General features: G+C 35.5%; 1 protein-coding gene across 2 annotated transcripts in view; it reads right to left on the bottom strand.

The window, feature by feature from the left end:
• ZNF385D (zinc finger protein 385D) overlaps positions 1 to 15,296 on the bottom strand; it is a 342,412-nt gene that overhangs the window by 1,044 nt on the left and 326,072 nt on the right. For both annotated transcript variants that reach the window (XM_023207238.2, XM_031935070.1), the window contains 2 exons: positions 3,886 to 4,064; positions 2,432 to 2,533 (listed from right to left, as the gene is read on the bottom strand). In XM_023207238.2, the coding sequence (XP_023063006.1) occupies positions 2,432 to 2,533; positions 3,886 to 4,064 (281 nt within the window). The remainder of the gene's footprint in view (positions 1 to 2,431; positions 2,534 to 3,885; positions 4,065 to 15,296) is intronic.

Here is a 15,296-nt window from a genome sequence, read left to right as displayed (position 1 = left end):
TAAAAAAAAAAAAAAAAAAAAAAAAAAAAAAAAGAATATTTTCCTTTTGGAAGAGTTGGAAGATACCTGAAAATGGCCAACCAGGAACGCTTGAAAAGTCCTCCAGAAAAGTACTTAGCAACCTTATTTTATTTTATGTTTGTAGAAAATTATGCTTTCAGAGGAAAGTATTCATCATGAAAAAATATAGAATATTTATATCACCCTTTACACATACATTAACTGTTAAAGAGCATACATTTCTAAAGAGATTTTTAATGCTGTCAAATGCCATTCGACTATCCAAGTGTGTAACCTGGGTTACACAGAGAATGTTGTTTCCAATTGTATGAAGCACTATTCAAAATAAATAAAAACAATAAAATTCCACTTTCAATAGAGAAATTTTAAAAACAACCAAAAATGCCTTTCCTCCACTAAATTTTGACACGTTCCACTTTTTCTTTGTGCAAATGGTAACCACATTTTCTCAATCCTTCTCTACAAAGCCAGTTCATTCTCTGGCTAGTAACATCAGTAAAATACCTGTTCTCACTGAGAGAATGTTCCCATTTGTGGAGTCAGTAACATAGTGATAGTGAAGAAGGAGGGTTTGTATACTAATAGCAACACAATTCTGACTACTCTGTTTATTTAAAAACCATTCACTTAATTGTCAAAAGCTGCATCTATGCTGGACAGAGATAGCATTCAGGGTTATGACTAGTGGTGCTGAGGCACTGTGCAGAATTCTTCACCTCCCAATCCAGCTAAAATTGTGTCTTTACAGAAAAGTAAAGTAACTTCACTTTTTTAAACTTTTATTTTAAGTTCAAGGGTACATATACAGCTTCGTTATATAGGTAAACTTGTGTCATGGCTTGTTGTACAGATTATTTCATCCCCCAAAATTGAGAAGGAACTTCTCCCTAACTCATTCTATGAGGCCAGCATCATCCTGATACCAAAACCTGGCAGAGACACAACAAGAAAGAAAACTTCAAGCCAATATCCTTGATGAACATTGATGCAAAACTCAACAAAATACTGGCAAACCAAATCTAGCAGCACATCAAAAAGCTTATCCACCACGATCAATTAGGCTTCTTCTCTGGGATGAGAGGTTGCTTCAACATATGCAAATCAATAACTGTGATTCATCACGTAAACAGAACTAAAGACAAAACACATGATTATCTCAATGGATGCAGAAAAGGCTTTCAATACAATTCAACACCCCTTCATGATAAAACTCTCAATAAACTAGTTACTGAAGAAACATATCTCAAAATAATAAGAGCCATGTATGACAAACCCACAACCAACATCATACTGTATGGGCAAAAGCTAGAAGCATTACCCTTGAAAATCGGCACAAGACAAGGTGTCCTCTCTCACCCCTCCTATTCAACACAGTATTGCAAGCCCTGGCCAGGACAATCAGGTGAGAGAAGAACATAAACAGCATCCAGATAGGAAGAGAGGAAGTCAAACTATCCCTGTTTGCAGACAAAATGATCCTATATCTAGAAAAATCTATCTAGAAAAATCTATAGTCTTGGCCCAAAAGATCCTTAAGCTCATAAACAACTTCAGTAAAGTTTCAGGATACAAAATTAAAATAACTTCATTTGAACAAAAATGGGCAATGCTACTAAACTAACAGGACAGCTTGTACTGGGGTCTCATAGTAGATAATTGCAGTTTTCCTTTAGTTGTGTTTTCATGTGTCAGCAGCACATAATAGCATCAAATAGTAATAAGATCTATTTTGAATAAATGTTTCAAAATGTACGATTTAACTTATAGATCAGTTGTTTTTAACTTTTCATTGAGCTCTGAGTCTGGTGAAAACTACGGTCACTTCAATCAGAAACAAACTAACAAAACAGAATAATATACATGTTCATCGATATTCATCTACAATGTCAAGATGTTTCACATAGGTTTCCTCTAAAGTCCTACCAAAATATCCAGGTCAGGACATTGTAATCATATACTTACTAATATAAAAAGCTTATTTGCAGTCATGGGAGAGGAAATACCTACAAAGTATTTCCTGGGTTTTATGGAATATCCTTGAATGAGTAATTAAATAAAATAAGCTACACTTTGAGACTGTTATTCAAAATCCAAAATTGTTGAGGATACCAACAATACCAATACTTTGTCTCTTAAACATATTAAAAAAGATATACATGAATTTGTTTCTTCCTGACCTTCTTTCCAAAAGTACTAACTTATATCAAGACCAGATTTCATGGGATTACTTACTTGACTCAAAAGAGTTTGTTTTTTCTCTTTTCCCTATGATCTATGGTAAACCTGAGCTCAACTCAAAAAGGTAAAAGGTACTGGGCTGTAGTTAAAGGTGGCAAAGTGCCAGAACAAATCAAGAAACCAATAATTCCATTCGGGAATAAAGGCTGGATTCTTGCCAAATGACACTCACCCCCAGTGGATGTGCTGTCTTCTGTAGTTTGTTGTAAGGACTGTATTTAGGTTTCGGGGGCTTCCCAGCAGCTCTGTCTTTGTGCCTTCTACTGCTAATGTGCTATTAAAAGTAATTTAAAATGACAGCTTTAAAAAAGTCATCTCCAAAAACCTGTCACAAATATTGCTTTAACCTGGGGAAAGATATTCATTATTTCATGCAAGTTTCAGAAAGACAAAAATAAAAGATCATGCACTTTTGTCCTGAGATTCTGATGCCTTGAGGATATATATATTTTATGCTATTTATTTAACTGCACTCCAGGCTGGAGTGCAGTTGCACGATCTCAGCTCACTGCAACTTCCGCCTCCCGGGTTCAAGCAATTCTCTGCCTCAGCCTCCCAAGTAGCTGAGATTACAGGTGCCCACCACCATGCACAGCTAATTTTTTACATTTTTAGTAGAGATGGGGTTTCACTATCTTGGCCAGGCTGGTCTTGAACTCTTAACCTCTTGATCCACCTGCCTCAGCCTCCCAAAGTGCTGGGATTACAGGCGTGAGCGACTGTGCCCGGCCTATTTTAGTATATTTTTAAACAAATAGTAGTGTCTTTTTTTTTTTTTATTTCCTAGCTTTTCTTCTTATCACTGCACACATCTCTTTTTCTTTTCTTTTCTTTTTGAAAACCATTTACAAAGGAAAGGAGTGTCTAAAGGAATTTTACATGCAAATAAACAAAGATACCCAGGAACGAATGAATTTATTTCCATACTAATGTTTATCCTCACATTTGTACAGTCAAATGTCAAACCCTTAAATTCTAAAGATAAATAACTAAGGTGCATGAAATCAGTAAAATATTGTACATATGTATAAAACAAAACACAACATGAGGGCTGCACCTTCAGTTGGCAATGTATAAATGATTGCTTTGGAAGGCTATTCATAGTAAAAATGAATACAACATAATTAGTCATCCCTTTTGCAGGTGGCTGCAAGATCTAAACATACAGTACAACACCATATAATAAAACACATAAAATAAAAGAATAGCTCAGTATAAAATTAGTTGCAGCATGTAAATATCTAAACAAATAAAAATGGAACACTGCAAATTGACCTTTCAAGAAAATCAACACTTTTGAGTGGAAAATCTGGTAGAGAAAAGATCTGATATCCCTTCTCCACCCACTCTTCATATACAAGAATAGTAAAAACTCACTGCCAACAATTTCTGAAAGGCTCTAGAATCTATTACATTTTAGTATTTCCTTAAGCAACTAAAATAAGCATAAATAAATCAGAACAGTGAAGGTAAGATAAGTGGGTTAACAGATGGGCAGATGGAGGGATGTATGAATAGATGGGTGGATGGGACAGAAAGACAGAAATAAAAACGAAGGAAGCACACACATCCTGCTTATAAGGCTGTCCCTTGTTGGTTTTCACTCCTAGAATACTTGCTGCTTACCTGTTTAAGTTGTGTTTCTGAGTTGACGTGCACATCACAGATTTCACAGTGAAATGTTTTATTTTGGAGGCCTGTATTTCCTTTATTAACAGGTCCTTTGCCTTTCACTCCTGCCCTAGGAAAGGCTTTGATAGTGCCACTTCCATTCCGGGCTTCCAGCATGGTTTTGTGCTTAGTACCTGTCAGGAATATTGAAAGGAAGGAAGGAAAGGAGGGAGGAAAGAAGGGAGGGAGAGAAGGAGGTAGGATGGGAGGAAAAAAAATCTTAGCTAGTACATACCTTTAAGAAACAGTACAATAACAAAATTTGATGCCTCATTTTAGTGCAGCTTTTCCTGGCATTATGGGCAGAAGTATATACGTGATACAGCAGACTGTAACAATGTGCTTTCATCGCTTTACATAATGTTATTAAATTATTCATTTTTTTCTAATGCTCCACATTACAAACAAGTGCCATTAGTATAGTAATGAAACTTTAGAGTCCTGAGGGGAAATTAAATGGGTGTGACTTCATTTCATTTCCTCTTGATACTAACAAGACATAAATGATACCTGACGAGGAAGAGTCATTTAGTTGCTAAAGGTATAGCTGGAGGTGATGTGTAACAAGTGTTATCAGTTTAAACATGGTGTGTTTATAGAAGTGGCACTAATTAAATACCCACTTTCTAAAAAAAATACAAACAAGCTTTCTTGGCTATGTATTTTAGGTTCAGAGAGAGAAAGAGTAATAGTATAAAGATCTTAATGACTCTGAAAAACAAATCCATTTTAGAAAAGTAAAGCCCACACTGGTGGGCTATATAAACAAATGATCAAGAAGATGAGGGATGACCTCATAACCCAAGCATATACACGATGGATAACTGCTTCTTTTTAATAAACAAATAATATCTTCAGGCCTTCACACATCATTCATGTAACTCTAATTGTCAACCGTTAACAACATTTGTGTTTTGTTTTCTTGAGATCACTGTAGTTACATACTGTTCATAATGCCAGTTTTCTCTCAAAATTTTGCTCAAAATTTCTTTTTTCTTAGAGTTGATAAGTATTCTTCTTTTTTTTTTTTCACTTGGTCATGTGTTTTTTCTGTGACATTTTCTTTTATAATCATTTGTGTTCTTTCTGCCATTCTGATTTTAGAAATATTTGGTAGTAGTTTCCCCTGCCTGCTTGTATGTATTAGACTGTACATTCTGCAACCATTAAAGAAATGATTCTTAACTTCTGATTTACAGGCCAGCTTCCCAGACACTAAGTATTAATGAGGAAACATGTTGTGAAGGACACTTGAGGTCACTGCAGATGACATTATATTAAGGGACAATAAATAAATTAAACAGGTTTCTAGCCACATGTTTCCCTTCTTCAAAATGATTACCTTTTACTGAGTCCAATATAAAAAGTATTCATTCTTACAACCTAGAGGGCCTATTTTAAATACCCATATTCTTATCCATTCTTATTAAAATGTTCATATTTCAACACATTAGAGAAGGGAAAAAGTCAATATCTCGCAGGAAGATTGGAGGAATTGAAACGTGGAGCCAGAGAACTGCTCCAATGTAATGACTGTGATGCTTCACGGGAGCTTATTTTCAGTCACCTCCTTTGCAATATAGTGAGCACAAATGCTTTCCACTGCAGGTGCAAATGACATAAGTGGGAGCTGAAGATGACATAAGTGGGAGGAGGGCAAAGAAAAAAAGAAGTCCTAGGGAGCAAGAAACAAAATATGTAGATGATTATGAAAACTTCTTCATCCGAACAGATGATTTTATACAATTTTTTTTTTCTATGCAGCTTCTTCAGTGAACACTGAGAAACATTAGCAGGGCTAGTTTAGTTTATGAATGCCTAAGAAGTTAGTAGGAGATTGACTGTCATCCTGATTTTCTTGAGGCATTCCAGATTGACTTTTGGTTAATATCGTCTGTGATTGATAGCTGGTGTTTCATAGGTGGAAGCTGAATGGGTCCAAATACTATTTTAACTTATTTAATAATATTTAAGTCGTTTATGTTGATTGGGAAGGAAAAAAGCCATGCCTGGGTGACTTGTCTCAGCATTGAGTATTAAGTGTTCAGGAGATAATTGAAAATTTAAGAGATTTGGCCCCAATAGTATGGCTCAGCAATAGCAGGCAAAGATTCAGAAAATATGGTGCTTCTCAGAATATCTTTGGCAAGCTAAGACCCATCTATGTCATGTTTCTAGAGGAAGAATAGAAATGGGACATATGTGAACATTTTAGAAACACCCATCTTTTCAGAGTCATTGGGTTGTTAGAATTATTATTTAAGTATAGTTTCTTCATAGAAGCTAGAAAAGATAGGACAATTAAATATACCCACATGTTATAAACATACACTTATACACACATGCACATGCACACACACACAGGTATACATATGATTACAAATGTGGCAACATTGGGGAAGGGAACTTCAGCTAGTAGCTTTGACTCTAGCATTACTACTCACCATTAAATAGAGTAGAACTGTTACACAGTGTAACCTTATACATTTAGTAACATATTGTCAGTCATAATTGAACAACTATTAGATAGTTTTATAAGATCTTAAAGCTTCAATAGGCAGTAAGGGTAGCAAAACACAGCTAAAATTTAGTAAAATGTATTCTTAATTATAAAGCATTTACATTTATGAGATAATATGTGCAAGAATATAAACATAATATTAGAAGAACCCCTTTGTATTAAATCTGTAATACGTTTCAGATACTGTGCTAAATTTTTTACCTACTCATAGCTATCCTATGAGTTAGGTGCTATTATTTTCCCCATTTAGGAGATAATAAACTGAGACTCAGAAAGACTAAGTTACTAGCTTGTGGTCACAAAGAAGCATTACTGGATGTCCTTGGCAGGAAGAAAGTAAATTTCTAGCTAAGTTCCTTAGAAATCCACTAACAATTTCTAAGCCACCTGAATTCAGTTACACACAAATCTTTACTTTTCAATTTTGTTAATACTGTCTTTTCTAAACTTGGAATTTGAGTCTATAATTCTCTGTCCATCCCCGCCCCCACCCCCTGCTTTTTCTCATAATGCTCTTTTTACTGAGCAGAGTGCCACAAACGGTGACACTTTGCAAGGATGTGGCGCTGTGTGGCTGGTGGTCTCCTCTGGCTTCAACATCATGTAAACATCTTGCAAGGCTGTCCCTTCTTTTGTGATGGCCCAGCTAGGCAGTCACAAGTCTACTTCTGTACTACACTCTTTCCTCTGAGGAGAGACTCTGCAAGGAGCTAAGTGGACTGTTTTTCCCTTACCACTTTTAAAAGGCTGGCACTGACAAATACCTTCACTTGAAGCTTCATGATTTCTGAAAGGTGAAATCATACTCCAACCACAGTCTAAATTCAGCACAGCATAAGGCTCCAAGAAATCATATATATATATTGCTTTCTGCTTAATTGTTTATTTTGGAGTATTTGGGGGAAAGATACATATTATGCTTTTATCTGTAAAAATCAAGTTAATATGGGGGCAAGGGACTAGCCTTCCCTTTTGTTTCCCATCATTCTTACAATTCCTCATTTTAGCTGACTTTCAAGTTTGGTACTGGCATAAAGGAAAGATAGGTAAACAGGAAAACTGGCAAATGACTAAAAAATTAAATAAGTCATACAGTAGAAATAATTTATTAGGTCATAAGAAAAATTTAAAAAACAAATTAAGAAAAAAAGCCCCTAATTCCACCAACTAGAAGTATATCAAAATATTAATAATAGTTATCATGTACCAGTCTTTTATATTCTATTTGTACATGTGCATTTTAAAAAGTTGGGATAAGTTAGCTAAAGTGGCTTTGCATAAAACTTCTGTGAAATTATATATATATGCTTTTAGAAATGCACATGATTTTTAATGACGGCATAGAGTTGTAATACACAGAGATGATATATTTAACCATTATCTAATATTAGACATTTGTATTATTTCCTTTTATTTCTCTATATAATTATGTTGTAATGAGCATCCTACTCATTAAATCTTTTATCACATTTTTGATTGTTTCCTTGGGATAGCTTTTCATAAGTGGTATTATAGGGACAAAGAATATAACTATTTTTAAGTCTCTCGATTCAAACTGCCAAATTATTTTCTAAAACTTACAAAGAAAGTTTCAGAGGAGTTTACTTTATAGGGAAGTCTAGTTGGCATAGTCTAAAAATTTTGCCCCTCTCTAAAATAAATTTGAATACCTTTAAGTTTAGTTTTTCAGAAGGCTCATTAAATACTATTTAATAGCATTTGACTAGGTTTTTAACAAACTCATAAAATTGCCAGCAATAATTTAGTTACCATCATATTGACAAGCTCAATGATTCAGCTTATAAATAGGCAGTAAAGTGGTCATGGTCAGTCTCCATACAAACAGCAAAATGCAAAGGTGTTTTTTTTTTTTTTTGCTAAAGTGTTTATTTATGATATTTGGTATAATAGCATTATAACTCTGGTGTGTCCTAAGGAAGGAAAACACTCTCAAATCTACGTACCTGGAATGTGTAATTAGCATCAAACACCTCCATGTGTTCTTTTTAAATCTCTAAATATCAAGTTAACCTTTTATTATGTTGACCTCCTATATAGTATGGATTTTCCATGTTAATTTTTCCCTAGAGAAGAAAGCTTTGGTTTACATTATTAGAATATCAAAAAACATTAAGTACCTGGAATGGCATCTAGGTATCAGGTGACTAAATATTGCCCCAAATGAGAAAAAAAAAAAAATTCTATCATTTCTCTTAGTTCCATGGTTGAAAGTAATTTGCTGATTTACCAGTAATATATCCAAAGTCCAATTTGGAAAGGTGAAAATAGAGACAAAGAAAACAAGAAGTCTAAAACAGAGAAAAAAATAAACATGCTTTTTTCAGAAATGGCCCTGGGGGGAAAGCTCTGAAGTCATTATGGGATAGGAGACAAGCCACACAATAGACCCTGTGACCAAAGGAAACCCAGGGAAGAGCTCTGCAGGCTGAGGGACCCAATGGGCAGAACACATGGCTTATCTGATAGTGGAGACAAATGTGTGAAATCAATATAGCAGCAAGCCTTGAAATTCCAGCCTGTGAAGAGAAATATCGTCTACATCCAGAAAGCTTTCTTTATCCATAACGCCCTGAAAGTGTGACTAGAGGAAACACTAAGTCTCTCCCATGCTTCTCCAGACACACACTGAAAAATCTTTATATGCACCCATTTCTTCTCCTTAAAAACGAGGCCCTTCCTTAAGGCCATGGAAAACACCACATTGCTTTTATAGCCGTTCCCCCAAGAAAGCCTAGCGAAAGGTCTTAAACTTATTAACATGCAACAATTAGTAAATGGACAAATTAATCACACTTCCACAGTATAAATGCAACATAATGCTGTCTTATTTATAAAAGCAGTGCTCTTGTTTGCTTTTTGTGTAAACTAGTTTTATTTATTTTTTATTTTGTTAATGAAAGCAACAGATGTTCTTGGCAGAAAATTCAAAGAGCACAGAAGTACATAAAGTAAAAAGCAAAAGCCTGCCCACCTATCAACTTTAAGCTCCAAGTCCTCAGTAGTAACACATTTTCACATGTATACTTTCAGAAATGTTTTAAATATCAGTGATTTTATATGAGGTATAGATGGGAAAAATGACACAGGTTGAACATTTCACTGTTTTGCACGTGAAACCTCATTTAACAAGAATAGTCATATAAAACAACACAGCCAGAAAATGCATCTTGACACATTTCTGAAGTCACTCATTCTGGTTGTTAATCAGTGAGAAGTCACCAGATGTGAAATTAGTAAACCCTAAATGCTCACAGTGATGTAAAAATTGTTTTATTAGGTAATATACCTCAAATCATTTACTATCACAATCCCCCAAACATATTATTTATGAATTATCGCTCTAGTACATAGAAACTTTTGTGATGATAAAAAGATTCTATATCTATACAAATGTATGGCTAATATGGTAGCCATTAGCCATGTGTAGCTCTTAACCACTTGAGATGAGGGCACCGCAACAGAGAAATGGGACCGGCAATTAATTTCAATTTAAGTAGCCACCTGAGGCTAGTGGCTGCCATTTTACATAGTACAACTCTAATATTCAAATATGCCCTGTATGGCCGTGCAGAGCACAGGGAGTTTTGAAGCTGTGTTCTTAATCATTTGTAGAAAGTTTAAAGAAGTTACAACAGAAGAATTGTGATAGATGAGTCTCTATCTTTATTTTCAATTAAAGGGAAGCCTTATCATTACCCTAGAAGATATTGAATAGAAGTGGCAAACAATCCTGGGCCTTAATAGCAATAAGGTCATGAACACTGACCACAGCTGAATGGCTTAAATGAGCTTTTCACATGAAACAAGTATGTATTTCACTTCTGAATACACAGTCACAATTAGACGTGGACTTCTTGAAGACAATGACTAGGTCTTGCTCATAGTAGATAGTCAAGGAAAATTAACTGGGGTATTAGATATCAATACAGATTGATAAACAAATACAACCTTTTTTTTCATTTGTAAAAAGAAAGTTATGAGCTCAGGCTCTAGAATTGTGTGGGACAGATTTTGCCTCCATTAACTGTGTGAGCTTAGGTTTCTTTGTGCTTCAATGTCCTCATTTATTTTAAAAAAGGAAATTATCTACTTTATTGAAATGTTGTATTAAATGCATTTATTGTTTTAAGGATTATTCTTGACACTTTGATCCACTCAATAAATTTTACACAATCTTCTCATCCTTCTTTTTTACATTGTCGCTTTTGTTAAGGCAAAAGTTTAGAACTCTCTAAGCATTTTAAAATTTAATAAAGTCTGTCATTTGATAACTATCTTTTCTTCATATTGAAACTTGGTGAGGGGATAGAATAAGCTCTGTCTAGAGATATAAAACAAAACCTAGACTGTGTTTAGCAAAAATTATCCAATGTTACTACTTCAAGTCATTACCAGAAAAATCTGCCCAAATTAGTAATGAGCTTTAACTATAAAAGATCTCAAAGGTTTTCTTCTTTTTTTCTTTCAAATTATACGGAGAAAACCATCAAAATAAGCTAAGCAAAGCACTACCTATTAGGGTATTTGGGGGAATTTTTTTTTTTGTGGGGGGAAATTTTTTTAAAGAAAAAGAAAAACACATCTTTTGTAATATTTGTATCTGTAGCATACAAGTCGAGGGAAGAGCTTCCAAATCTCTTTAAAAGACTATGTCCTCTTAAGGTGTTTAAAAAATTCTTAGACTGTGTTGTAAACACCACTAGTTAGCTCAAAAGAGGTACTTCCCTTTCCAAATTAAAAAAAAAAAAAAATCGAAGTAGGAATGCCTCTGTTCAAATCCTGTATTCCAATCTTATGGAATATATTTCAATTGGTTACAACTCCAAATGATTACACACTAGTGAAAAATACAAAGGGAAAGCAAATGAAAGAATGTAATTGATCTCCAAATAATGCCAGCAGCAGCTGTGGTCATACTAATAATCATGACATAATATTTGATCCTTAAAAATGCCAATATGGCTTCTTAACTCCATTAGCAACAGAGAAAGAGAAAGAGAGATAGAGAGACAAATATATATATATAAGCCCAGAAAGGACAACTGGCTTGCCCAGGTCTGTAGAAATGTTCCCTGCATATCTGGGGGCAAAATTTAAGTCTTATCACTTCTAGTCCATTCTGCTGTCCTATACCACTGACAGGGTCTAATGGAAGTCGCATTCCCAAAATTTGCCTGTGGTCATTTGTTTAGAATTCAGAATGTATTTTCTAAGACTGAAAAACATGTTTTGAAAGAGCATTGGCTTTCCCCTCATAGATACACATTTCTATACTTAATGCTACAGACCCTATTTTATGTATATAATGTGTTTCTAAAGGGGAAAAACAAGAAAAACACTTAGAATTATTATCTGGATGCAAGGGAAACATTTCCCCACCCTGCAGCCTGGCTGCTTCAGACCAGAATTGACCTTCAAACCTGGTTCCCTGAAAATACAATCCAATCTTAACACTAGCTTTCTCATATCTGGCTCTGAAAGAAAGCAGAGCACTGTTTTTGAAGCACTATTAGAGGGGCAGGGATAAGTGTAGGAGACAGTAGAGTTCTAAAGGTAGGGCATTGATTGTGGTCTTCTCTGAATGCAGACAATACAGGGGTATATTTAAAGAGAATTTAGAAAACAACAATTAAATGAACTAAATGGCCTAGGCAATCTACTTTCTACCAGTACTATGATCTGGAAACTGTAAATAACATCAGCGATAAAGGATTACTCCCTAAAAAATATTTTGTTAGTCTATATTTTAAACAATTAATGTGGTTACTATTAAGATTTAGTGTATATTAAATTCACAGATTTTTATTGCTTACCTTATAACAGACACCACATGAGCTCCAGACACACACAAATTCAGCAACAAGTTTTTGTGTCATTAGTAAGTTCATTTGTGTCATTAGTAAGTTTCAAATACTTTGAGCTCACTAAGGGCACAGTTCATGCATTTAAGCCCTGTGGTATTACATCTTTTTTAAAAAATGTAAATATTATATTATAAATTAACAATGATAGCATGGTGATTATAAATATGAAGACATAGAATCAGAATTAATTTAATTCTGTCATTTTTCATGACTAATAGAAGTCTTTATGTTTAACACAGTGAAACGGAGTGCAGGCCAGGAAGTCTAACAGTTTCATTTGGTCAGTCCCAATTGTCCAACTTGGTAACTGGCTACATCACGCATTCCATTTGGGCTGCCTTCCTTTCCCTCTTTCTTTTACCCACTCCCTTAACCTCCTTTGCCTCCCTAAGAAACTATTTGCTCTCAAATCCATGTCTCCAAATCTGCTTTTGAGGGAGTCCAAGCTGAAACACACCACAGTGATCGTACGGCAAATCCTACATCTGTGGCTAGTATTCCTGGCAGAAAAGCAGGTATCCCTAGATTTTCTCTTCTTTATTTTATTCCCTGGATTTCCTCACACCACACCCTAGGGAGAAGATACAGACAGAGCCAGTATGCATGTGGCAGTTGTTTAGTGCAGGTAGGATTGCATTCACATTTATCTATATCTAGAGGAAATCCTAGACATGGTGAGCCTCCCAACACTGTTCAAGTTACAAATAATAGAGCTGAATCTGAAGATCAAAAATGGTGGACAAAGGGGGTCAAACAGCATCTATTTACGTGTCTTTTCTTCTTCCTTTGCTACCATTAGAGCTGACACAGCTTGCTGGTACAAGTCTAAGTAGAGCTCTAAAATGAGCATTAGGCCGGGATTCTGGAGTGGGTTCTTTTCAGAACAGAAAAAGATCTCTGATGCAGGAAGGAAAATACAGGGAAAAGGAAACTCGAGGAGCAGCTTAGAAAAAAGGCAAGTGGCTGTGGTCCACTGAGAAGGCGTAAAGTTCAGAGAGAACACTCTTACAAGGGAATTCAAGTAAACGGTGACAGCCACATTTCACCTCCTTAAACTCTTGGATAAGATCCTTATAATAGTTCTCAGCTCTGCCTGCAAAACACTGAAGTTTTATTTATTTTTTCTCCAAAAACTACAGCTTCCCATGACTTGTATATAATAATCGGAATCCCTGGGCATAGTGCCTGGGTACACACATTTTTAAAGCTCTGGGGTAATTTTGACACACAAAGTAGAGATAAGGACCTAGAAGCAGAATAGGAAAAATGTTGCCCTAGTTTGACAAGTAATTCCTTCTTTGTTTCTTAATCAGATGTTTCTAATAAAAATTCAAGAAGAAAAACTCCCTATTTATTTATTTATTTATTTGTTTGTTTGTTTGTTTGTTTGTTTTGAGACAGGGTCTCACTGTCAGCCAAGCTGGAGTGCAGTGGCACGATCATGGCTCATTATAGCCTCAACCTCCTAGGCTCAAGAGATCCTCTCACCTCAGCCTGCTGAGTAGCTGCAACTGCAGGCATATGCCATAATGCCCAGCTAAAACTTTTTTTTTTTTTTGTAATTTTTTTGTGGAGATGGGGGTCTCCTTTTGTTGCCAGGCTGGTCTCAAATTCCTGGCCTCAAGTGATTCTCCTACCCCAGCTGCCAAAGTGTTGAGATTACAGGTGTAAACCACCACACCCTGCTGAAATTCTTGATAAATGAACTCTAGTCTCAAAGGACATGGTGTGTTTATCTGTCAAAATTGATGCCTCCTCAAAATGAATGTGTTTCTCAGTCACTATGTGGAATGGGCAAGGATTCTTGAGAAATAAATGGAATGCCAATGATGTTTATACTTTCCCAAATATCTTACATTGAAGATGAAACGTATTTGCATGAATAAACACATGGAAAATCTGCAAGGTATAGATTCTGCCTTAAGGCCAGGTACCTTTCTGTGTTTCCTAGTACCTGAACTCATGATCTCTCTTACTACACCTAATGTTTTTTGCAGGAGGAAGGTATGTGCTGAAGGAATTGTTCTCCATCTGCTATTACTCCTTAGAGTCTTGAAGTCAATACTTGAATATTACCAGGGCAGCACAATGGCTGGTCAATGACTCAACATACAGCTGCAATATTAACTCAGGGCATGATTCACAAATGATTCTTTTTCTATTATAGCTGCTGACAGAGTCCTGGCAATGAACCCAGTCTTTTAGAAAAAAGTTGATCTTGGCAATGAATCCAGTCTTTAGAGAAAAGCTGATAGTTGATTGAGAGTGTGTGCGTGTGTGTGTGGGGTGTGTGTGTGTGTGTGTGTGTACACAGATGGGGGAGCATATATATACACACATACAGAGCAGCAAGATGGAAACAAAATATATGAGTATATTGGGAGAGCATTTTGTCCTGGCTTGTCAGTATTCCAGTATTTTCCTCACTGCTATGGGAATAGTGTTGAAGTCAAACAGATCTGAGTTCAAATCACGGTTCTGTAACTTAATTGGTTATGTTCTGTGCCTTCTCTAAGCCTCAAACAATTGAAAAGAATAACATTTTTAAGTTATTGCAAAGTTGTTGGAAAGAGTAAATAAGAAATTTAGAAATCACATCTGAATGGCTGCACACAATAAACACTTTCTTAAGTTTCATTATCCAGTCCCATAGATTTAGCCCAAATAACATTATTTTTTCATAAAAATCAAAATAGAGGGGTTTTAACCAAAGGTGCTTAGAGTCATGCAACTACACATTTTTCAACAGTACTATGGGCACAGTTTTAGAAAACATCATTTAGATGCAAATGCATGGAAATATACAAACTAGAAATTATATAAATGCAAAACTTATTTCAGGACTATATTTCATTGTATCTCCTAATGTTTAAAAACACACCCACCCACCCACACACACACACACACCCCCACACACACCCCCCACCCACACACACACACCCCCACACACACACACCCCC

The sequence above is a fragment of the Piliocolobus tephrosceles genome, chromosome 2 (genome assembly GCF_002776525.5).
Source record: "Piliocolobus tephrosceles isolate RC106 chromosome 2, ASM277652v3, whole genome shotgun sequence".
Taxonomy (NCBI): Eukaryota; Metazoa; Chordata; class Mammalia; order Primates; family Cercopithecidae; genus Piliocolobus; species Piliocolobus tephrosceles.
This window is presented reverse-complemented; position numbering and strand designations above follow the sequence as displayed.